Raw genomic sequence first — 26,136 nt, forward strand, 5'->3', positions numbered from 1 at the left:
CCAGTCCACAATGGCGGGCCTTACCCTCCTGAGTGCATCATGGGAGGGTAGGGGATGGTTCATGGGGGGGCCTGGTGCGGGGGGGTCTCCATTGGCAGGAGGGAGTGAGCATGCCTCCTGCCATTTTTGCTGATGCGGGGGGAGGAAGGGGGGGCCCCAGTGCTGGTTATAAATATATTAATTTTAAGGCTGAACTATCGGTAAGACACGTAAGCGATTGGTCATGACCAGTAACTTTATTTTGGATCGCTAAATGTGTTTATGAAGGGATGTTAGAGCATCAATCGCTTGGCTAGTTTACTTGGCATTTTTATATTAATGACCTTATTTGCATGGCTGGATCAGAGAATGAGCAATCGTGCAGAAAACCACGCGGTAAGCCGTTTTCTGCATTGGGTCAGCAAATGTGATAGTCACTAAACCAGTCAAAACCGGTTTAGCGACGATCGCTGACTTTAGTGCATCCAGGCCTACGTGTACAGAATAGTGCCTAAGTGCAGTTAAGTATGTAACTGAAAATTAGTGCATGCTAGTTGTTAATTTGGATGCATAACTTTGCAGAATGAGGGCCATTTACTCCAGGAGCCATATATTGATCAAACTGGATACATGAATGGTTACAGAAAGCTATAGATGAAACACTATTAGTTGCAGCCCAAGAGAATGGATTACAATGATATGGATCACAGCAAAAACATGTAAAATAAATATATGTACTGTACTGTATATTCTGAACTGAATAGCTGGAAACATTTATCTTAACGGTTCATAGACAAAACCACCGAAGATAAAGGCGCGCGCCGACAACTGAGCGCAAGACGGAAGCACGTGCCGAAGAAAAAGAGTGTTTTTAGGGGCTCCGACGGGGGGTTTTGTTGGGGAACCCCCCACTTTATTTAATACAGATCGCATCTGTATAAAGTAAAGTGGGGGGGTTCCCCCCACAACCCCCGTCAGAGCCCTTTAAAACAGTCATTTTGTTCAGCGCGCGGCTCCACATTGCGCTCAGTTGTCTGCGCGCGCCTTTGTCCCGGCGTGCTTTTGACCTGACACCATCTTAACAGCTAGATCAAAGTCTGATGAGAGAAAATGTCTAAACAGAAAGGCATAATAAGGTGACATGCCTCATTCATTGAAAATCTTGAAAAAAAACTAAAATACAGTTGTACCATAAAGGCACTAGAATCATAATCTTAAAAGAATTTCGGTGAATAAAGAGGTTTGTGATCACCTGGAACATTTATTTACTTACAGTGCTTATATGTTGCTTAAACAAAGCAGCTCACAATGAAACATACACAGTAAACGGACAAACAAAATCTCAAAGTTTTCATTAGATGCTCAATGCAAGAAAATAGGACTCAGTGTTAGAGGAGAAAAAAACAGGCTCAGCAAGGACACTGTTGAAAGGAAAAAAACCATATGAACAGTATTGGAATCAGAAGAGATAGTGAAGGAGTTTTTACTTCTGTGTATTGTGACTTTGTATGTCATTGAAATGGAAGAGTTCATTGTGTGTGTATATATATATATATATATATATGTTTATGTGTGTATATATATATATATATATATATATATATGTTTGTGTGTGTGTGTATATATATATATATATGTTTATGTGTGTATATATATATATATGTTTATGTGTGTGTGTATATATATATATATATATATATATATATATACACACACACACACACACACACACACGTATATCATCATGAAGGCAACAAATTTTGATATGGAAAAGACTTGTGGATGATTTTATTTTTAATCTGGTTAAATAGCGTAATGTGAATTTAAAATTTGCGATGTCCTGCAATTCTGATTGCATTGAATTTGTGGATATTTTGGTGTTTACAAGAACTGAAAAGTTGATTACTTCCTTATATAGTTCCAGAAGGAAGTTAATTGGAATACTTTTTTAAGGCAACTGTGTGACAGCTTGCCCAAGTCAATATCTGAGATTATGACATATTCAGGTTTGCCTGCCTTTAACAAAAAGTAATAGTTTTGATATGGAGATTCAAGCAACAGGGATGCCCTAACAGAATCCAAGTATCTACACATACAGAGCACGGTTTGCTCACAGACAATAGTTTTGGATTGAAAGAAGAAAGACTGACTTGTGTCTTACCATATTCCTTGATTTTGTCAATGATTACATGATCTATTTGTGTTCACTGGCATATTTTGAAATTACATATGAAGTCTGAAATTCCTCCATTGAGAGTTTATAAAAAGGAGGTAAAAATATAGGTGATGTTGTCACGTGTGCAGCTCTGTACGAATGGAATCAAGAGGGGAGAGTGTGCGCAGTGGTTAAAGCTATAGCCTCAGCATCCTGGGGTTGTGGGTTCAAACCCACGCTGGTCCTTGTGACCCTGGGCAAGTCACTTAATCCCCCCATTGCCCCAGGTACATTAGATAGATTGTGAGCCCGCCGGGACAGACAGGGCAAAATGGTTGAGTACCTGAATAAACTCATGTAAACCGTTCTGAGCTCTCCTGGGAGAACGGTATAGAAAACTGAATACATTATGTGACAGGGAAGCTCCTGTCACTGGTTTAAAACCTGCTTTAAACCCTGCCACTCAAACAAATGTGCCTATTCCTAAGCCCAGGAAGCTGCCCATTAACTCTGTTCCCAGTACTAAGAACAGAGAGGCAGGGCAGAACAGAGAAGGAATGGCAGAGGAGAACCTGTTCCAAGTCACTATAATCCCTTTTATAAATCCTCTGTTAATTCTCTAACTAAACCTCTGGTCAGGAAATCTGACCCTGTAAGGGTTAAGGAAAGGGGTGGAGCTGACATGCAGAACGGTGGCTAGAGCAGGAGTGAAGGTTACTCCAGAGAATAAAGCACAGCCAGCTAAGCACACCAGGAGGCAATCAGGAACTTGGAGGGAAGGGCCTGCCTTACAGAGCAGGGAAGGAAAAGCTACAGCACTCTGCTAGGAAACTCCCTAACCCATAGCACTAGCAGACTAGCAAAACTTTGCTTCCCAAGCAGAGGCTAAGGGGAAGAGAAAAGCTCCAGGAGCAGGGCTTGCCAAAGGCTGCTTCAGAGGACAGCCTGTATCCAGATTCAGAAAGTGAGGAGTCTCTCATGGAGGTAGAGGGAGACCTCTCTGAGAGAAATGACATGGACTGCAGCCCTGAAGCCTTGGAGTATGTGTCTGATTGCAGCGTGGGTCAGTAAGGTACTGTGTGGGGGAGGGGAATGAAAGTTTGTTCTGAAACAATAGTCTAGTGTATTTAAGAGTAACAGTTCTGTCCTTAGGAAGGGTTGAAGGGGTGAATGTGAGGTTTGGTTAGTTGCAGAAATTAAACCAGAATCCCTGTATGCAAGCTAAGCATAGTGAGTGGGGAAGGGATACTGCTAACTAACCTTGAAGGGAGAAGTAAAGCCCAGAGTGGATTCAGTGACCTTACATTGCACAGCCCTGATAGTGGGAACTTTGGGAGGGGAATCTTAGACCATTAAAACAAAGGGTGGATGGTTCCCAGCCCCTGCCCTGAAATAAAGCGGGTGGTGGGGGTATTTAGAACTCAGGAGGTCAGGTGGGGAAAACTTCCTGAAGCAACCGAAGGCGTAATACAATAGTTGTTCCAAGTCCAAGGAGGGGACAGCTGAACTTTGATTTGGGGGTTCTTGAAACCTAAAGGCTGCCCAGAACTGTGAAAGCCTGGCAGCAGCACTAGTGAAAGAGAAATCCTGTTTAAAAGGAAATAATTTTGGGGTTTTTTCCCCCCCTCCTGAAAGAAGCAGGGACTTGCTATAAAAGATAGGGGGATTGAGGGGTACAGATAGGGATATAGGGCTAAATCAAGAAAACCTGACAGGTCGTGGACCTGATGGGGCCGCCGCAGGTGCAGACTGCTGGGCGTGATGGACCTCTGGTCTGACCCAGTGGAGGCAACTTCTTATGTTCTTAGAACTTTTGTTAATGATAAATCTTTTCCAAGCCTCATCAGCCAGTGTGGCTGCTTTAGAATCAGTGCTTTTGAACTGGGGAATAAAACCTGGAACTGGCAATTCTTTGTAGAGGTTTTCTTTTCTACTGTGATTTCCCAGTGTGGCCCTCCAGGGAGCGCTCAGACTTGCGCCTGGGGTGAGAGCCGGGTTGCCAGCGCTAGGCTTACCCCTGGCCACGCCACAATAAATAAATAAATAAATTTTGGATAATGTGGCATGGAAGAGAGGCCTAACAGTTACAGCAGCAGGCTAAGAACATGGGAAGCCTGTTCTAAATCCTACTGAAGCTCTTGATCAGGCCACTTAACCAACCACTGCTTCAGGTACAAATTTAAATTTTAAGCCCTCTGGAGTCAGGGAAATACCTACAGTATCTGAATGTAATGCATTTGAGCTAAAGCCAAATAAATACGTAAATATATAAATACAGTTTTGCTTGTGGTCCTGTACAGCATGTGAGTCTATAATTTCTGAACCTAAATGGATTCATGTTGTGACTGGATAAATGATTACATAAAAATGTTATATACCACATGTGATAAGAGTTTGTGATCTATGATTTATACATGACTGGAAATTGGTTTATGTGGGAAGGGGAAACAATTAGTTTGCAGTTGAATGCACATCAGAGCCAGTTGAAGATGGCTTCATTAGCAGCACCAATTATAGAGAACTGCCTTCAATTTCAGCATTGTTTCATTGATTTACAGTGGAGAATCACAGATCAAGTGAAAAGTGACTGGAAAAGTGTGAAGCCAAATGGATTAAAATTGGTAAGAAGTTAAATGGATGCCTTTAGAATCTCCATTAAAAATCCTGGGCTGTATCTTCAACCCCCAATTATCATTTTCATCTCAAATTTCAGCTGTAGTGAAGTCTAGTTTTTTGGTGTTACTTTTTAAAAAAAATATATTTCAAGACATAGGAACATTAAATACACAGAGAAAATCCTATCACATTACAAATTAACCTAGAAGTGCAAGAAAAAAGAACAGACAATCTACTAATCAAAAATGAGAGGCAAAATAGTATACAATAATAGAAAAAGAAAAAAAATCTTTAGCTTTTATAGATAACTATGGTATCTGAGAGGACTGTGAAATCTCAATTTTAAGTTTTACTGCTATTTTATATATCCCCAAAAGAGACTGCCAATGTAATCCCATACATCCTTAGCAAAACATTCATTCATTCACTTACTCCAAGTTCTCCAAGTCAGACTTTCATAAATCTAAGCTACCCCTTATCCCCCCAAATTATACTCTCCTCCAAAAGGGAGTCCAAGCCAAACACACATTGAACCTGGCTATCTTTCAAAAGAAATGATCAATAGTTCCAATCTATGGACACTAGCAGAGTCTGAATCATCCATTAATTTCTGAGCTCGGTGCTTATAGCACTGCTCCTTACCATTTTTATTAGCAAGTTAGATTATTGCAATTCAGTTTATAACAATTTACCTCTTACAGCCATTCGTTAACTGCCATATTTTGTACTAATTTTTGGCTCAAAAAGCCCTATAAGGAAGAGATGTCGACGAGGCAGTGAAAGAAACAATCAGAAGAAATACCACCTGGAGTGATAACTCCAGGAAAGCCAGCAGTAAAGATGCCAACAAAGGATAAAATTTATTAGCACATTTCAGCATTCACCTGCATAAGGGGTAATAAATCTTACTGGACAAAAGCATAGTCAGGGCTGGATTTAGATGAAAAGAGGCCCTAGGCTATTCCACTTATGAGGCCCTTTCACCTCCCATTTTTAAGTTTGTAAATTACATGAGAGATAATAAAATACATCATTACTGTGATATATATCAATATGTTAAATGAAACATGTTGTTATTGGTACCTTTATAAAAAATGTGACACGGATAATAAATAAAAAAAAGTCGAGAACACTTATTTGGACATTTATTCTCAGCACCATATATAGTACTTGTAACAATAACTAATCAAACATAACACACAACATTTACAAAGAAACAAAATTCAAATAATGAAAATCTTTGACTACGAAAATAAAATACGCAATAAAAATTATCATATTTTCTATCAAATTAAATTAAATATATTCAATACATTGAAGATTAAACCAAATTCAATTCAGATAAATTTATTTCATAATAATTTGCATTTAAAGTTTAAGTATGAATTATTATGAATTTTAAGTCTTAAACTAAACCAAAAATGGAACTTTATTCAAACAAAATCCAGGTCACAAAAAAGAAAATATCAAATTAAATTTTATGTTAATAGTTATTTTATTTAAGATCTAATTCAATCCAAGTATACATTTAAAATGAAATAGTAGATTAGAAGAATTTCTTTCTAAACTTTTTCACACAGAATTCTTCTATAAGTTCATCAAAATCTATTTTTTTGAAGGTCTCATTTTCGATGCACAAAATACTCAATGAAGACAACCTCGTCTGGGTCATTGTGCTTCTTAATTGATTTTTGATATTTTTAAGCCTTGAAAATGACCTTTCTCCAGTACAATTAGTGACTATTAAACTGAGAAACAGCCGTAAGATTGATTCCACATTGGGGAAGGCCACTTGAATATTTTCTTTGAATATTATTTGATACAAGTCTATATGCGACAATGTGGAATTTTTTGAAGGTTTATGTGTTTGTCTCATCTTTTCTAATAACTAACACTTGTTTCATATTATCGAAGTAACACGAATATAACCAAATGTCGGGATATCAATAGGTCTGTTCGTTTGTCTGTTCCAATCTACACCAATCTGCACTTTATTTATGCAAGAACAAACCAGAGCTTAGTAGCATAAGGCACGTCAATATTTGCCATAGCAATCAGTGAACGTATGAACTATACTTTGGTGCAATCTAGTATATACAAACGAACAGACCCAATGAGCCAAACGCGTTGATCTTAACCAATACATTTTTATGTTTGTTTATTAGCCATATGCGTAGAATTTCTCCTTATTTTCGGTTCAGTGTTTTAGTGTTCACTGTTTTTAGAATAGTGTAATTTTAATTTTGCTAACAATTTGAATGTAGGCCCCTCTTGATCTTGAGGCCCTAGGCTGAAGCCTAGTTAGCCTATAGGAAAATCCGGCCCTGAGCATAGTGCTCTGTTGACTATATAGGGACCAATAGCTTGGAGGGCCTGCACTAATCAGCCAAGGCAGGTAATGTGGTGGCCATGCCTTAACTATGTACCCTGTGTGTTAAATGCAGAGCAGATTATGGGTAAACCCCTTGTGTTTAGCGCACAGGCTTTCACTTACCATGTTAGTTGTTATATGTGCTGTAAGTGCAAAGCTTACTGCACTTTAGTAAAAGGGCCCTTAAGGTTACAAAAGTAAACATTACAAAATTAAACAAACTAGTATAAAGCACCCGTATCACACAATTTTTGATACTGTATGTATCCATATGCTAAAACATCGACTATATTAAGAGGGCTCTTTATACTGGATTTTTCACTCTAACCATTTATCTTTTAGAAGCCTATGCTGGATCCTGCACAATAACACGCTTACAAAATTAGCTAAAAATTGGTTATTTTTCAGGGTGGCTCATATCTTCCAGTTAAAATTTCTGATATTACTACTCCAAACGTGGAGGAGTACATGAAGGTGACATGTGGTTGCTTCAAGCCAGAACTTATAAGTGACAGGAGCCTGGAGGCCTGACAAAAACCATGTTTCAACCTTCATAAAAAAACAACAACAACAAAAGGTTCAATTGATTAGATAAGTCAGTACTATAGAGTGACTGGCTGTAGAATCAGGGGCAACATATACAAATGAAAATGCATAGGTTATTCAAAAGCAGTTTTAATTCCTGCCTATGGAACACTGAACTTTGGCCATATAAGTCATTATGTGGGCATTATAAGGAAAATTAAAAGTACTGATATATGTATACAATAGTACCTTGGTTTACGAGCATAATTCGTTCCAGAAGCATGCTTGTAAACCAAAATACTCGTATATCAAAGTGATTTTCCTCATAGGAAATAATGGAAACTCGCTTTGATACGTTCCCACCCCCCGAGGCCAGCGGCGCTGCTCTATCCCCCCCCCACGAGAACCGGCATTGCTTCCCCCAAAGGCCCTCCCTGCGATCCGGCACCCTCCCCCCCGCGATCAGACCTCCCCCCCCCCGCGATTCGGCACCCCCCGCCGCTTCTTACTGTCATCTGGGCCTCGGCACCGGCATGTCCTGTGAGTTGGTGCCGGTGCCCGAAGATCGGCCTCCTCTTCTTGCTGGGCCTTGAACATCTGCGCATGCTCAAGGCCTGCGAGTTCACGTTCTCTCCGAGATCTCCAAGAATCGCAGGCCCAGCAAGAAGAGGAGGCCGATCTTCGGGCACCGGCACCAACGCACAGGACATGCCGGTGCCGGTGCCGAGGCCCAGATGAAAGTAAGAAGCGGCGTGGGGGGGAGGGTGCCGAATCACGGTGGGGGGGGGGATGCCAGATCGCGGGGGGGGAGGGTGCCACTCGCAAATCGAGGCACGCTCGGTTTCCGAGGTGCCAATTTTGCAAATGTTTTGCTCGCCTTGCAAAACACTCGCAAACCGAGTGTATATGCCTTTCAGAATAGGCTCCCAGAATTAGCCCTAGCAGGACCTAAATGATCCTGCTTAAAGTTATACCTATTCTAAGCAGGTTCAACTTCCTGTTAGTACTATATCCAGACACCTACCCCTCCCTCCTCCCTTACTAAACCTCTGGTAACAGCTATTCTTGACCTGCATAAAAGCATTCATGCTCTAGTTCAATGTTTCTCAACTCAGTCCTGGAGTACCCCCATGCCAGTCAGGTTTTCAGGATATCCAATCCATATTGAATTTGCATAAACTTGATTTGCATACACTGCCTCAATTATATGCAAGTTTATTTCATGCATATTCATTGAGGATATCTTGAAAACCTGACTGGCAAGGGGGTACTCCAGGACCGAGTTGAGAAACACTGCTCTAGTTGACAAACATACTGCATATGTACATACCCACACAATTTTATAATAGTTATTTCCCACAGTAAAGCATGATGTACACAAGGAAAATGCTTTATAAAGTTACTCCCTTATGGAGCTTACTTTGAAACAGGAAGCCTACATGAAATATCCAAAAAAAGCATCTGTTTTACACAGGCAAAATAGGCTCCTATGTGATTTTATAAAGCAGTATAAAGTAGAATCCAGAAATGATCCCTAGTAACTCACAAATGCTTCCACATAAATTTTACACTTGTTCCAAAGAAGACATATATATGTGCATATAGTCTTTATGTACAAATATACATTTTATCAGTGTCACATCTGCACTAGTTGCCACCCGGAATGGAGCAACCTCACCCCCCCCCCTCCAGGCAGTGAAGGTGTGTGGAGTGGTCGTGGGGCAGTGGTCTGCCAGTCCTCTGCCCCGGAACAAAAAGTTGATGTTAAAGGAGACCAGCAATGTCAACAGTTGCACACACCAAACCGCGGCTCCACAGCTTCTCCCTGCACCTGGGGCAGACCACCCCCACTGCCTTGCCCTTTGTACTCCACTGCATTTTATAAAACGTGTACCTTTCAAAACTACTCCCTCATGAATGCCTATGCACATATACTTACAAGCACAATTAACATAAAAAAAGAAGACAAAGACCATATGGCCTATCTAGTCTGCCTATCCATGCCATCTACTATCCCTTCCTCTCCCTTAGAGATCCACTTATCCCAAGCTTTCTTGAATTCAGGTACATTTTTCTGCTCCAATGCCTGCACCAGGAAGCCATTCCATGCATCCACTACCCTTTCAGTAAACAAATATTTTCTGAGGTTACTCTTTAGTCTATCCCTGTTCTCTGTCATCCTATGCCCTCTCATTCCAGAACTTCCTTTCAATTGAGACTCGCCTCATGCGCTTTTATGCCACATAGGTATTTAAACGTCTCTATCACCCCATTCCACCTGTCCTCCAAAGTACAGTAAAACCTTGAATTGTAAGTAACTTGGTATGCAAGTGTTTTGCAAGACAAGCAAAACATTTTATTACATTTTAACTTGATATCAAGCAAGGTCTTGCAATATAAATACATACAGTAAACACACATCACATCATCACAACTAAAGCTGATGGTTCTTCTCTCTCTCTCCGACACTGCAGGAGTGTAGTGACTGTTCTAAACAAGCAAGGTCTTGCAATATGAATACAAACAGTATTTTGTATTAAAGTTTTGGGGTTGTGGAGTTTCCATTATTTCTTATGGGGAAATTTGCTTTGATATACGAGTGCTTTGGATTACAAGCATGTTTTCAGAACAAATTATGCTTGCAAATCAAGGTTTTACTGTATACATATTGAGATCTTTAAGTCTGTCCTCATATGCTTTATGACGAAGCCCACCGACCATTTTAGTAGCTTTCCTCTGGACCAACTCCATCCTTTTTATATCTTTTTGAAGGTGCTTTCTCCAGAAATGTACCCAATATTCTAAATAAGATCTCACCAGAGTCTTAAACAGGGACATCATTACCTCCTTTTTCCTACTGGTCTTTCCTCTCCTTATACACCCAAGCATCCTTCTAGCTTTTACTGTCACTTTTTCTACAATTTTGCCACTTTAAGATCATCACACATGAGCACACCAATGTAAACAGCTTTACATGTGGAAAATGTCTCATAAAATATATTTGTCAAAACAAGGATGAACTTGGATCCATTCCAAGGGCAGGATTTAAAGCTACATGGACAGTAGCGAAATCCATCTTTGCTTTGTATAACATTACATTACATTAGTGATTTCTATTCTGCCATTACCTTGCGGTTCAAAGTGGATTACATCCAAACTAAAACAAAAATTACATTCAAAATTTGAAGGAATAGAATAAGCGATGATGTAGAATTTTTAAGGTAATATATGTTAGGTAAAGAGTTATCAAAGGGAAGTGGAGGTCTTTAGGAGATAAGAATAGGGTGAAATTAAATGTATTTAAATTGCAGTAGTCAAACAGGTATTAACAGCTGCTATTCCACTTGAAAATTTACCTTATATGATCTATTCTTAGAAAAGTGTTTGCAAAAAAAAAAATGAATCATATGTATAAAATGATAAAATTTCATTGCATGCAAATTTAAAAAGGAATGAAAACTTACTGTCCAAAACTTTATGAAGTATTGTAGAACAGTGGCAGCAATGAACAGACAGTACAACAAGGAGTATGTTAAAAACAGAAGGAAGAACTTGTAATTAGAAAATCCCACACAATTATTCACCCTAGAAAAGAAGTATGGTACATTGTTAAAACACACAGAAATCACAAATGAAATAAATTATACTTGCACTGGAAAGATTTGAGTAATTTATGTTACTGAGTTAATACTACATTTCTTAATGCATTTTACATGTGAAAGTGGTCATAAACTAAGGTCGGTACTGGGTAGACTTGCATGATCTGTATCCCATAGATGGCAATTTGGTTTAGGATGGACTAGGGAGGGCTTTAACGGGAACTCCAGCAATTTGGAACATGAGGATGGTTCTGGGCAGACTTTTACAGTCTGTGTCCCGCAAATGACAAGATGCTTTGGATAGGCTGGAGTGAGCCCCGACAGCGACTCTAGTAGTTGGAACCTCAGGACAGTACCAGACGGACCTCTACAGTCTATGGCCCAGAAATAACAAAGAAAAAAAAAAAGACAATTTAATTTAATCATAAATTTATAATGTGTGCAACTATAGGGCAGCCTGGATGGTCCGCTCAGGACTTTATCTGCTGTCATTTACTAGGTTACAGTATTATAGTAAAATTACCTATCATAAATTACAGGATTTAAGAGACTAAAAATTTTGTGCTATAGTTAGTACAAACACAATCCCATTTTCTCTCAAAAAGGGAAAGGTGTACTCCACAGAGTGCACAAATTTTCCATGGTATTCTTTACATTGTGAAAAGTAATTTCATAACAGGATTCCTATGTGAAATGGACAATATAATAGAGATGTCTACATTCCTATATAAAATAGTGCACATACACATTTTGCAAAGGTATAAATATGTTCGGTTATTTACTGCACCTCATGTATTTTTTAAAATAGGTGTATATATATATATATATATATATATATATATATATATATATATATATATATATATATATTATATATACACACACACACACACACTGCAGCTTTTGTTGCAGCTCCACTCTAACTATACTTCAGGAAAACATGCACAGATTCCATAAATGTAGACATAAATCTTGCAGTACCATCTATTTTTAATGCATGAATACCCATGTGCAATTTATGTCATTTTCCATGTATAAAATATGTGCATCTGTGGTGTACTTAGTTCTCTTTCCCTTCTTCCCACCACTCAATTCCTAGTTCTTTATTCTGTCCCTTGCTCAATCCACCCTTTTCCTCAGCATTCTCCACCAAGCTTCAAATCATCCCACCAGTCCTGTCAGTCACAGTTATCTTCCTCTCAGCAAATGAGTGAACAGTCGCATACCGCTTTGCTGCCCTCCCAAGCCCTCTTCAGGCCCAAGTCCTCTGTCTACATGTGTTGTACGGGAAGCTTCTTTCAGAGAACCCCCCCCACCAAAAAAAAATAACAAAACCAAAACAAACAACCAAAAAAACTAGAGGTGCAATTCTGTAACTAAGCATATAAATGCAGAGAAAAGCGCCACTTATGCACATATATGTGTACTACTTGCTAGTCTATAAGATAGCGCTTAAGTGCCATTGACATAACTGCAAAGGAGGGGGGTGTTAGTGTACATGTGGATAAAGCACAGGAGGGGCAAGGGCATGTCAACTCAGAGAATACTAGGTTACGTGCTTTGCAAAGTACATTTAGACCGCTCCTATTTACACGTGCTATTGACTTGGCGTATATCAGGATTTAAAACTCAGAGTCAGGGGACATTGTTAAGATTGAAAGCAGTGCATGCACATAGATCTCATGCATATTCATTGGGGAAATCCTGAAAACCTGGCTGGATTGCGGCCCTCAAGGAGGGACTTTGAGACCCCTGGCGGATATGGTTGCACTGTAATTTAGGCACACAAATTCAGGTTTATGCTACTATTCTACAATGACATTTTGGCACACAGATGCCATTATAGAACTGGCACTGAGCATGTGGCAGCCAGTGTTGGCACACCCAACTGGAGGCACCAATTTATTGAATTGCTCTATCGGGTACTGAGTTGCTAGTTGGCTGTTTGGTTGCCTTCTATATTGGTAATGGATCAAATGTCGATTGTTTGTCAAGAAACTTAACATCAAAACTCTTGTGTGGGAACGTGACAGACAGAGAATTGCCTTTTGTTAAATAGGATTTTAGGTAATCACATCTGCTTACAAACAGCACTGCATTAAACATACCCCCAAATTGTCTTTACTATTGGTTCCTGCCCTATTAACATAGTAACATAGTAGATGACGGCAGATAAAGACCCGAATGGTCCATCCAGTCTGCCCAACCTGATTCAATTTAAATTTTTTTTTTTTTTTCTCTGTAACTTTGGGCCAGCATGATTAGATGAAGCTGGCTGCGGTTAGATCAGTCTCCAAATATATGGCAACCTTAGTAATCGTGTTCTACCAGTCCTCAATGCTCATGTATCAAATATATATAACTGGACCAGTGCATAGAAATTGTTAATATTCATGAGTAAGCCTCAGCCCCACCACTCCACCGCTGTACTGTACTTTTTTAATATAGAAAACATTTAATAATTGATTAAAAAGCAACGAACATATAATCGTATATGAGCAGCCAGTGATGAAGTGCCACATAATTCTTCCCGCAGTCACGAGACAGTACAGCGGTGGAGTGGTGGGGCTGAGGCTTACTCATGAACATTAACAATTTCTATGCACTGGTCCAGTTATATATATTTGATACATGCGGTTAGATCAGTAGCACTATTTATTTTTCATCTCTCATTCACTGTAGGGTTTCTGTTCCTATTTACAAATCATAAATTCACATACTTTATTTTCCAGTTAACTAGAGGTTTTATGAGGGAACCCCAAAAATTAGGGCTTATTGATATTTTCTTATCACTAGCACTATTGCTGATATTTTTCTGGTGGAATGGTATGTATGCCTGTATCATTATAAATCAAAAACAAATCACGGGAGGTGTGATAGTGTGTGCTCAACACCCCCCCCCCCGAATTCTTTATTAACACAAATGCTGAAGTCTTTTCCTTCACAGGCACGGTAAATGAGGAACAAAGTCTCCAGAAACTCAATTGCTGAGAGGACCAAGTCACAAGTTATCCAGCCTTACTGTAGAATTCCACAGCCATAGGGACATTGACATAGTGACATTGGATCATCTGTTGTTCTATTGTCCTTTGATACTCAACTTCTGGGAGTCAATATGGGGACAGATTAAACTCATACTGGAATCAACAATCCCATTGACGTATGAGGCAATTATATGTGGAACATTGTTGCATATCAAGCCTCCCATGGATCGCTACAAATGCAGGCTTTTCTTGATTATGACAAGGAAAGGTATGCAAATGATAACCCACAATTGGAAAAATTGCGACCGCCTCAACTTTCCATCTTGGTGGGCCAGTTTATGTTTAGGTTACAAATATAAAAAGATGAATGCAGATATGTTAGGGAATAGCAAATTATTTAAATTGGTTTGGGGCCCGTTGACATCCTTTGTTAATTCAACATAGTTGTCTGTTTAAATTTTTTGTTTATTTTATACATATCCAGGACGAGGTGGGTGGGTGGGGGGGGGGATATATTTCTGGTTCATTTCTTGATTAAATTGTTCGATGGGAGGGGAGGGATATTTATTATCTGTATTGTTATTGATGGAATTTAAGTGCTTATTTTGTTATTAATGTATATATAATTTGTGGCACTTTGTATTAGTTTTGAAAATTAATAAAAAATTAAAAAAAAAAGAAAAGAATTGCACAGCCACTGGTCTGGCTCCCATCCAGGCCTTGAACACAGCTTTCTTACAGTACACAAGCTAAAGCTCAGCCTATGTTAGCAAGGTTTTATGGGGTGGCTAATTTCTTTCTGGGGCCTCCCTGTTTGGCCTGAGCTATGGGTTTTTATTTGTCCTTGGCTATGCCCTCCTGTGTTCTATACCTGCTGAGTTACCACCTCCCTGTTCTAGGCCCTGCCTTTTAAAGGAGGCTCCTTAACTGTGAAGAATGCCATTATAGAGGAGCAATAGTTTCCTATAGACTCCCTCAGAGGGGTAATAAAAGTAATGTGGGAAGTGGTGTTTTTCCAGTGTTTATTGGATAAATATCTATATTCTTTTTTTTTTTTTTTAAATCAGTTAAGACCTAACATTCAGAAGCCACACTCATACACTACCTGACTGTAAGAAACCACAAGTACAGTTGTAAATTCTATGGTCTCTTTGTTCCTGGTTGTCCATGATATTTGTCAGCCAAAAAGGCCCGAAATCTGAATGCTGGAGAAACAATGTAGTTCAGCGTTCAGATTTCGTGCCTCTTTGGCGTTTTTCATTTTGGCTGGTCAAGTTATTCATGTTACTCCACATTTGCAAAGGTTGCGTATTTAATATCTTGGATTCCTGAGGAAGGCATGTTTTGCCAAACACAGCCCATGTTGGGTCCTCCTATGACAAATGTGGACTTCGTATTTTAAAGGATTTACTGAATAAAAGCAGCGTCAAAAACATTGGATTTCCACAGTTTCGTTTGTTTGGATTGTCCTTTTTCTCCTGTGGAAATATGGGGCTTCTTCTCTTGTTTGGGCATGATTCATTGTTACAGATATAATTGTCCTTGTACGGATGTTTGCACTTCTCCTTGGTTTCAATAAAAAGAATATAAAATAAAATAAAGTCGATAAAAAAATTAAAAATGATGAACTGGGTCAACAGGAAGTTACAAAAGTACTAATAAAGAACATATGCACAAAAAGTACGCCTAAAACAGGCACTTATAGTATGTGCGCTGAGAGAAACTGTTTCTCAGCTCCATGAAAAACTAAGAACTGATGGTCCTGCGATCGGATGGCAGGCAGGAAAGAACTCAGTGTATGCACGGTACAGCAGTCTTCAAGTTTTAAAGTGACATTGCACTTGTGGACTATCCGTACTGGACTCCATGGATGTCATCACCCACCCATATGTAAGAATATGCTGCCTGCTTCTCTGGGGATAATTCATTTTTGATAAGCTTTCAAAAACTGAACAGGCATCTCTAAAAAGGTTCTGCCTTGAAAGCTTGTCAAAAAAGATATTAAGTTAGTCCAATAAAAACAGTATCTCCTTATTTTCCTCTTTTGTTTTATTTATATTTATTAACAAATGCTTCAGAAGCAACAAATATTTTCTTAACTCAATAAAACCTTTCTGCTCTCAATCTTTATACAGTTTGCATAAATATGTATAAGAAATTTCTACTTTTGTTCCATAAGATTCTCAGGCAACGTACCAAGGGCAATGATGATCCATTTTTAGCACGCATCTAAAAGAAAATAAGAAATTTAGAGTCCATGTTTAAATGCATTTCAAATCATAAATATATTAATCAATCTCAGCTCAATGATATCAATAAAAATATTAATACATCAGAATAGAAATAAATAATTAAGAAACTATTCTGATTTCATAAAAAGTACTACACTTTGCTATTTTCTCTGCACTGACTTGTAAAAATACAGGCACAGCTCTCCTATTTTACTTCCTTTTATTCCCAGTCTTTCACTAACTGCCCTTTTTTCTTCCCCTTCTATACAATGTTTGTTCCTTATATGTGCCCTTTCTTTCCCCTTCCATCATTATCTCCTTTCTTTCTCTAAACCCCCAAATCTGCTCATTTCTCTCCCTACTTCCATCCAACATCTACCCCCTTCTATCTGCCTCCTCTCCCCCTTTCCATCCAGCATCTCCACTCTCTCTCTCTCCCCTTCCATCAGTATCTCCCTCCTCTGTCTCTTCCCATTCCATACAGGCCACCCCCCTCTCTCCCCTTTCACTTTTCCCTTCTATCATCTCCCTCCTGTCTCCCCCCTCTTCTATCTAGGCTTCAGTCTCCCTCCTTCTATATAGCTTATTCCTCTCTTCCCTTTACATCCAGCATCTCCCCTCTCTCCCTTTCCATCAATATTTCCATCCTCTTTGTATCTCTCCCCTTTCAACATCTGCTCCCTCTCTTCCCCCTCACTTCCATCCAGCATCTCCCCTTTCACTTCCCCAGTTCCATCATATCTCTCTCCTCTCTAAACTAAACTAAACCTTAAGTTTATATACCACATCCTCTCCATAAAGATAGAGCTCGGCACAGTTCACAGGTACTTTAATAAATGAGGGAAGAACATAATAAGAATTAGTGGTTATAAAGGGGGTGGTGAGCTTTACATTTTTGAAAAAAGCCAGGTTTTCAGATGCTTTCGGAATAACTGGAAGGAGCCCAGATTCCATAGCAGGGCAGGAAGGTTATTCCAAAGCTCAGCGATTTTGAAGAAAAGAGATTTCCCTAATTTTCCTGCATAGATGACGCCTTTTAACGAGGGGAAAGATAGTTTAAGTTTTTGGGTGGATCTGGGAATATCAGGTCTCGAAGAATTCCAAGATAGTGGAATTAGGGGAGGAAGAATGCCATGTAGGATCTTGAATGTTAGGCAGGTACATTTAAAGTGAACCCTAGAAATCACTGGAAGCCAGGGAAGTTTTGACAGAAGTGGGGAAACATGATCGAATTTACTTTTTGCAATGATCAACCTTGCCGCAGTGTTCTGGATCCGCTGAAGTCTTTGGTTAGACTTAGATAGATGGAGTTACAATAGTCCAGTCTGGAAAGAATGATTGATTGTACAAGGACAGCAAAATGTTGTTGGCGGAAGCAGGATCTCACTTTTCTCACTCTCTGTACCCCCCCCCAACATTTATTTATTTAATCATTTATTTAGCCCGTCCTCCCAAAAGGAGGGTTACAAGAATACATCCATAGTATAATTAGGACAAACTTTAGTGAGAAATACAGACTAGGCGGACATAGGGGAGTTTGGATTTCAGCATTTATAGTATATAGTAGACAAAGGGAGTTTAGATTATAGCATTTATAGTATAGACATAACATACAGACTTGGTGGACATAGGGTGGTTTAAATTGCAGCATTTTTAGTATAGACATAACAGAGGTAAAATAGCTTTTTCTTAGAAGGGTGCATTGTTGACGTCGGAAAATGTGGTAGTAATAAATTGCAATTTCATAATCATTAAGCATTATCATCATTTCCAATTTTGTTAGCCTTGCTCATTTGAATATGCCACTCAAATAAATTTTTATGGTTACACAGCTTTTATTCATTGTGTGCATTTCAAATCTTTTGTAGTGCATTTCAAATCTTTTTGACCCACAATGAAATTTTATTTTTCATCAAAAAGTCTGAAATCAAGTAACAAAATTGTAAAAGTAAAAAATACAATTTCATCGTGACTGTTTCAGTGCAATGAACTGTCCATGATGAATCTGATTCTCCTCCCTGCCCTCACAATTGCAGCATTACCATGCACCTCTGTAGGTCCTGAGGGGGGATGGGGGCAATGCCTCCCACTCCCCCCAATATATGAAAAATAAAATTTCATTGTGATGGGGGCAATGCCCCCCACACCTCTCAAGATATAAAAAATAAAATTTCATGGGGGCAATGCCCCCCCAAAGCCCCCAAGATATGAAAAATAAAATTTAATTGTGGCCTTATTATGAATGGGTCAAAAATTCTAGGTCAAGTGAACAAAGATTATAATGGCATGTTCAGATAAACTCGCAAAATGAGAGATCAATGCTGGGTCAGTAATGAGTATGATATTGCAATTTAGTATAGCAGTGTATGTTGGGGGCAAAATGTGTGGGGTGAAAATTCCAGGGGCAAAATGTATCTGGGGCGAAATTTCCAGATGCCAAAGCAAGCACATTTCCAAGGGAGTTAGACATTCCGCAGAACAGAAAAAAAAGTGACTTACATGTCACAGGCAGAACAGTGATGACATCGATCAGGTTTAATTAGTTGGCATCTGTCACAATATCGGATAGCTGTAATCATTGAAAGAAAGAAAAAGAGAAAATTTAAAATTCTTAGCTCTATATGAATTTTCCAATTGTTCCATTTTTTGATAACACACTAAAGAATCTTTTATCTGTGAAGTACTAGCTGCCTGCAGTACTAAAACTTTAGATTCTTTATCATTTAAGTGTTTATCACAATTCACCAGTTTTTTATCAATAGACTAAGGCCTGAGAAGTCTGTTGTGTAAATTCACATAATTGAGAAACTGAACCTTTAAACATTAATTCAATCTCCTTTGTGAGCTTCCAAACATCTGAGAAAGTAATATCTGAAGGTGCCTGTTCAAGCGAACCCAGTAAAAAATCTGAGCGTGCCACTGGAGCAGGAATTAAAACTGAAGAGGTCTGAATATTCTGCTGTCCTTCTGTTAAAATGTACCTCAAGTACTGGGAACCAAGAAAGGAGACCCTTCCTCAGGGTAAAACAAAGAAGTCATAGGAGGTGAAGGGGTTAGGAAACCTCCAGAGCTAAGAGAACCATCAGACATAGATTGGGAGGTAGAGAAAGTACCCACATTTCCCTTTGGAGCTACAGTTAAGAACATAAGAACATAAGCAGTGCCTCCACCGGGTCAGACCATAGGTCCATCCTGCCCAGCAGTCCGCTCCCGCGGCGGCCCAAACAGGTCACGACCTGTCTGAATCACCAGAAGGGGCCCCCTTGCCACCTTGGTTTCCCATTTAAGTCCTATCTTCCCATCGAAGTCCTAACCCTCCGGTCTTGCACATGTACGACCTGGTTGGGTTTCTATACTTTTTACCTGGATACCTCTCTCAGTATCCCACGATCCCTTTATCCCTCAGGAATCCGTCCAATCCCTGTTTGAATCCCTGTACCGTACTCTGCCTGATCACTTCCTCCGGTAGCGCATTCCAAGTGTCCATGACCATTTGGGTGAAAAAAAACTTCCTTGCATTTGTTTTGAACCTATCTCCCTTCAGTTTCTCTGAATGGCCCCTCGTACCTGTTGTCCCCTTCAGTATGAAGAATCTGTCTCTATCCACCCTCTCTATGCCCCTCATGATCTTGAAGGTCTCTATCATATCTCCCCTGAGCCTCCTTTTTTCCAGAGAGAAGAGCCCCAGTCTATCCAACCTCTCGGCGTATGGGCAGTGTTCCAGCCCTCTTACCAGTTTCGTTGCTCTCCTTTGGACTCTCTCAAGTACCGCCATGTCCTTCTTGAGGTACGGCGACCAATACTGAACACAGTATTCCAGATGTGGACGCACCATCGCTTGATACAATGGCATGATGACTTCCCGCGTCCTGGTTGTTATGCCCCTCTTTATGATGCCCAGCATCCTGTTGGCTTTTTTTGAGGCTGCTGCGCACTGTGCAGATGGCTTCAGTGATGCATCCACCAGCACACCCAAGTCTCTCTCAAGTCTGCTGTCTCCCAACAATGCCCCCCCCAATTTGTAGTTGAACGGGTTCTTTTTCCCTATATGCATGACCTTGCATTTTTCCACGTTAAAGCGCATTTGCCATTTGTTTGCCCAGTCTTCCAGCTTGTCCAGGTCCCTTTGCAGGTCCTCACACTCCTCCCTGGACCTAACTCTGCCGCACAGTTTTATAATCTCGCACTTTGTCTCCTTTTCCAGGTCATTGATAAATATGTTGAAGAGTAACGGCCCCAGTACCGATCCCTGTGGCACACCACTTGTGACTCCCCGCCAGTCAGAATATTGGCCCTTTACTCCGACCCTTTGCAGTCTACCCGACAACCAGTGCTTGATCCATCTGTGCACATCCCCTCCCACCCCGTGGTTCCACAGCTTCCGAAGCAGCCTTTCATGTGGCACCTTGTCGAAAGCCTTTTGAAAATCGAGGTAAATGATGTCTTTGGGTTCCCCATTGTCCACCCGACTGCTTATTCCCTCAAAGAAGTACAGAAGGTACGTTAAGCACGACCTTCCCTTACAGAATCCGTGCTGGCTTGTTCTCAGTAGGCCATTTCTCTCGATGTGCTCGCAAATGCCGTCCTTGATCATAACTTCCACCATCTTCCCTATAATTGAAGTCAGGCTCACCGGCCTGTAGTTCCCGGTGTCACCCCTCGATCCCTTCTTGAAGATAGGTGTGACATTCGCCAATGTTCTTTGAACATGTTTGTCCACTGGGTCAATCAAGTTTCCAGGTTGTAATAGTCCAACATCTTTACTTTCTCCTGAGATTCTCTTTAGGAAATACTTTAAAAAAAAGAGATTAGGTCCTTTCCTTGCTAATATCTTTTCTAGCAGATAGGTGTGCCATTCTGGACAGTAGGGTACTCTTCCCATGCTTGCGAGCCATGCAGAAGGAATTCACTCCAGGTTTTCAACTCCTCCTCCTTTTCCAGAGGGTTATGCTGCCCCTTTCAGTTTCTACCAAAGGAAGCAATAGCCCTATACAGAAACACATAAGAAGGAGGGGTACAGGGAGACTCCCCAAACATATTTCAGTTCTGCTTTGAAAGAAGTATAACAAACATGTTAAATGTTGTAACTGAACAATACAAACATCGAAATAACCATACCAACAAACATTTATGGAGCTCAAACATTCCTCCAATGTGTTGTAGCAATAGATTATTCTACATACCCTTAAGATCTGACTGATATCAAAATTTCAGTTTTGACTCAAATTTTCCAATTGAGACAGTAGGCAGGTGGAGAAATAACAGTTGGGGCAAGGTTCCAGAATGACATCCAGGAACCTAATCTCTTTTTCTAGTGCAATAGGTGTGTCATTCTGGACAGTAGGGATGTACAAAAGCAGTCCCAGAAATCTAGGGCAGTACCTCTGTACCTATTCGTAACACTGAGGACCCAAAGAAGGTGTCCTCCCATGCTGCCACGTTCACTCTGTAGAACTTTCAGAACATATGCAGAGTGGACCAAGTCACTACCCTACAAATCTCCTCAAAGAAGCAATGATTCTTGTTGAATATGCCTTCAAGGAGATCGATGACTCCTTGCCACAGGCAATATATGCTGAGAGGGCCACGAGTACCCATCTTGAAATGGTAGCCTTGGATGCCAGTCTGTCATGTCTAGCATGACTGGTGAGCAGAAACAGATAGTCACCGTAGCCATCAGGTTGAACAATGGCTTGGAATGCTTTTGTAGATAATGTCCATTCTCCTTGGTCTAATGTCTGTCTGCTGAGGTAATAGGCCTGGACATTGTCCACTCCTGGGTCTCCCGTTACATGTGCTGTGGAAATCACTTGAAAATGGAGCTCTACTCACTGGAACAACAAGTGGGCTTACAGACACAGCTTGGCACTTTTGGTGCCTCCTTGGTGACATACGCCACCACTGTAGCATTGTCCATGAAGACTTGGACCACCTGTCCCTCCAGAGTCTTCTCCAGCTTCTGTAACGCCAGTCTAATGGCCTGAAGCTCCAGTCTGTTTATAGACTACTTTCTCTGGGAAGCTGACCACTGCCCCTGGACTGGGCACTAATTGCAATGTCCTCCCCAGCCAAACAGGCTGGCATCCATTGTCAGAATAACCCACAAGGTTAGCCAGAGGGGCATGCCTCTCAATAACGACTGTGCACAGAACCACCAAGACATGCTGTTGTGGGATTCTGAAAAGAGTCCATTTGTGGAAACCACCAAGACAGCAGCGCCTTCTGAAGGGGATGCATGTGAGCCAGTACTAGGCTGATGGGGATGGCCTGGCCATCATCTCTATAATCAGAAAGCAAATATTCTGTCTGCGTGCTTCTGGAAGATAAACATGGTCTTCTGCTGTGTCAAATAGAACTCCCACATATTCCAGGGAATGGGAAGGAACCAGTTGGTTCTTGCGAAAATTCACTATCCAGCCCAGGTTCTACAAGACCTGGACCACTTGATTCACTGCTCGTTCTCCTTCCGAGAATGATGGGACTCTGATCAGTCAGTTGTCCAGGTACAGATGCACTTGTAATCCTGCTCTACAGAGATGCGCATCAACCACTATCATCTTGGTGAAAGTGTGGGGTGCTGTTTCCACACCAAAGGGGAGCGCTAAGAACTGGAAATGTTTTTCCAAGACATTGAATCTCAGGAATTTCCTGTGCTCCAGAAATATGGGAATATGCAGGTAGGCTTTCATCTAGGGAAACCAGAAATTCCCCTGGCATTACCGCTGCGATGACTGACCACACTGTTTCTATGTGAAAGTATGGAACTTTTAGAGCCGTGTTGATGTGCAAGATCCAGTATGGGTCTTCAATCTTCTGAGCCTTTTCTGAGCACTATAAAGTATATGGAGTATCTATACAAGCCTTATGGCCTGACATTCTACCAGTCTCTGCACTGTTGCTAAGACTTTGCTTGCCTTCTCTGGTCACCCTGCCATTGAGTCCACAAACTGTTTAATAGAACGTACATCATGGATAGTGCATGTGGAAAAATGGATGACAGATCACAAGTTGAAGCTGAATTCCGACAAAACTAAATTCTTATTACTAGAGAAGGACAAAAAACCATCCCTAACAGAACTGGAAGTAAACTCAATCAAGTACCCTATACAAAGCGCCCTCAAAATCCTAGGTATACATTTAGACAGACGCTGCACAATGCAAACACAAATCCAAAAAATCACCCAAAAAGCATTCTTCACAATGCGAAATCTAAGAAAAATCAGAAAATTCTTTAATAAAGAGCAATTCAGGATCATTGTCCAATCCCTTGTGCTAAGTATTGTAGACTATTGCAACAGCCTCTACTTACCTTGCACGACCAACACAATAAAAAAACTACAGACCATCCAGAACACAGCCCTCAGACTCATATACTCACTCAGCAAACACGACCACATTACCAATGCATACCTTGAATCCCACTGGCTACCAATAAAAGCAAGAACACAATTCAAACTCTACTGTCTCATTTTCAAAGTAACCCACGGCACGGCACCCAGTTACCTAAATAACCGTTTTCACCACTACCTCCCACCAAGAAGAAGGAGAACACAGAACCTTTTCACCTACCCACCACTCAACGGTACTCGTCGTAAGAAACTTTACGACAACCTCCTGGGGACACAGGCAGCTAAAATAGACTCTGACATCTCAAAATTACTGACCAAAACAACAAACATAAAAGAGTTCCACAAAGAAATAAAAACATTACTGTTCAAAAAATATCTCCCATCACTCTAACCGCCACCCAATGACCTCCCAATCAACGACTTCGGAAATACCCACCTATATTATCTTTTTATCTGCGATCTAGAATGTACTGTAATTCTGCTACACTACACCCGATTCAACCGATCGAGTTAACATGTATTACCTCTGTTAAATGCATTATCTTCCGTTATATGTATTATCTTCTGTAACAAGTATTATCTTCTGTGAAATTGTAGTATCATATCTCATTACTGTTCCTGTAACTTACTCTTATCCTGAAATGTAACTCTACTGGAATATCCCAGATATTTCTATATTGTAATCCGCCTAGAACCGCAAGGCACAGGCGGAATAGAAATCCCTAATGTAATGTAATATAATGTAATTATCCACAAAGGAATGTATAGTAAACATCTGTATGAACAATTCGGGTACTACTTTGAACGTCCCATTCATGAAACAGTGTTGATTTTGCTCAAGAGCATTAATGTTAGCTTGTGTACTGAAAACGAAAATGCGTTTTTTGTCATTTTCTCCAGAATCTCACAACAGAAAAATTTCCCCATGCGTTACTTTGAGCTGATTGGGAATTTGGATTTCTTGTACCGATTGAGGATTTTCCATTGATTCATCTCCTCATTTTCATTTCCTCTGGATAGTTCGAGATGATCCGTCTAAGAGTCTCTTTCTTCTGCCCACACAATTGCGACGCACACACCTTCAGGACGACGATCCGTCAGCATTACTTCTGTCATGACGTATCGATATCCTTCATGAACCCAGTTCTCTTTGCCACACTATGATATTAAATACGTTATGTGAGAGTGTAACGACCGACCAGGGCAATCTACAAAAACACACCCAAGGCTGGATGATGTCAACCCTCAGGATTGGGCACGTCACTATACCTCTGCTGTGCACGTTCCTTCGTCCTACAGGCCCCCCCCTTAGGATTGAACATGTCCCTATACCTCCACGTGAACTGTCTGTGTGCATTTGTCATGCGTGCATTTGTTAACGCACAACTGTCTGTATACATTGGTCTTGCGCACATTTGACGGGTCACCAGTGTATCTAGATTTCCAGAAAGCTTTTGATAAAGTTCCTCATGAGAGGCTGCTGAGAAAATTAAGAGTCATGGGATAGGAGGCCATGTTGACATGTGGATTAAGAATTGGCAATTTTTCTCAATGGAGGAGGGAAAATAGTGGTGTGCTGCACTGGAAATTGGAACTATGAGTGAGGTGATTAAATTTGCAGATGACATTAAACTGTTCAAAGTTGTTAAAACGTATGCAGACAGTGAAAACTGCAAGCAGACCTTAGGAAACTGGAAGACTGGACAACCAAATGGCAGATAAAATTTAATGTGGACAAATGCACATTGGGAAGAATAATCCAAGTCATAGTTACTAGGGTCCACCTTGGGGGTCAGCACAAAAAAAAAAGATCCGGGTGTCATTGTGGACAATATGCTGAAACCTTCTGCCCAATGTACGGTGGTGGCCAAGAAAGCAAGCCAGATGCTTGGAATTATTAGAAAAGGGATGGTTAACAAGACTAAGAATATTATAATGCCTCTGTAACGCTCACTTGTGTGACCTCACCTTGAGTATTGCATTCAGTTCTGGTCTCCTTATCTCAAAAAAGATATAGCGGCACTAGAAAAGGTTCAAAAAAGAACAACCAAGATGATAAAGGGGATGAAACTCCTCTCGTATGAGGAAAAACTAGAGGTTAGTGCTCTTCAGCTTGGAAAAGAGATGGCTGAGGGGAGATATGGTTGAAATCTACAGAATCCTGAGTGGTATAGAATGGATACTAGTGGATTGATTTTTTTCTCTTCAAGATTTACAAAGACTAGGGGACACTCGATAAAGTTAGAGTAATACTTTTAAATTTTCTAAAGGGTGACTATGATAAGATTAGGAAAATGGTTAAAAAGAAGCTAAAAGGATCAGTTGCA

At 40.3% G+C, this 26,136-nt stretch overlaps 1 protein-coding gene across 8 annotated transcripts in view; it reads right to left on the reverse strand.

The window, feature by feature from the left end:
• The window catches only part of ZDHHC20 (zinc finger DHHC-type palmitoyltransferase 20), a 112,998-nt gene that overhangs the window by 37,613 nt on the left and 49,249 nt on the right, over positions 1 to 26,136 (reverse strand). For all 8 annotated transcript variants that reach the window (XM_033950565.1, XM_033950562.1, XM_033950561.1 and 5 more), the window contains 3 exons: positions 18,960 to 19,029; positions 16,426 to 16,458; positions 11,111 to 11,231 (listed from right to left, as the gene is read on the reverse strand). In XM_033950565.1, coding sequence (XP_033806456.1) covers positions 11,111 to 11,231; positions 16,426 to 16,458; positions 18,960 to 19,029 — 224 coding nt within the window. The remainder of the gene's footprint in view (positions 1 to 11,110; positions 11,232 to 16,425; positions 16,459 to 18,959; positions 19,030 to 26,136) is intronic.

This window comes from Geotrypetes seraphini, chromosome 6 (genome assembly GCF_902459505.1).
Source record: "Geotrypetes seraphini chromosome 6, aGeoSer1.1, whole genome shotgun sequence".
Classification (NCBI taxonomy): Eukaryota; Metazoa; Chordata; class Amphibia; order Gymnophiona; family Dermophiidae; genus Geotrypetes; species Geotrypetes seraphini.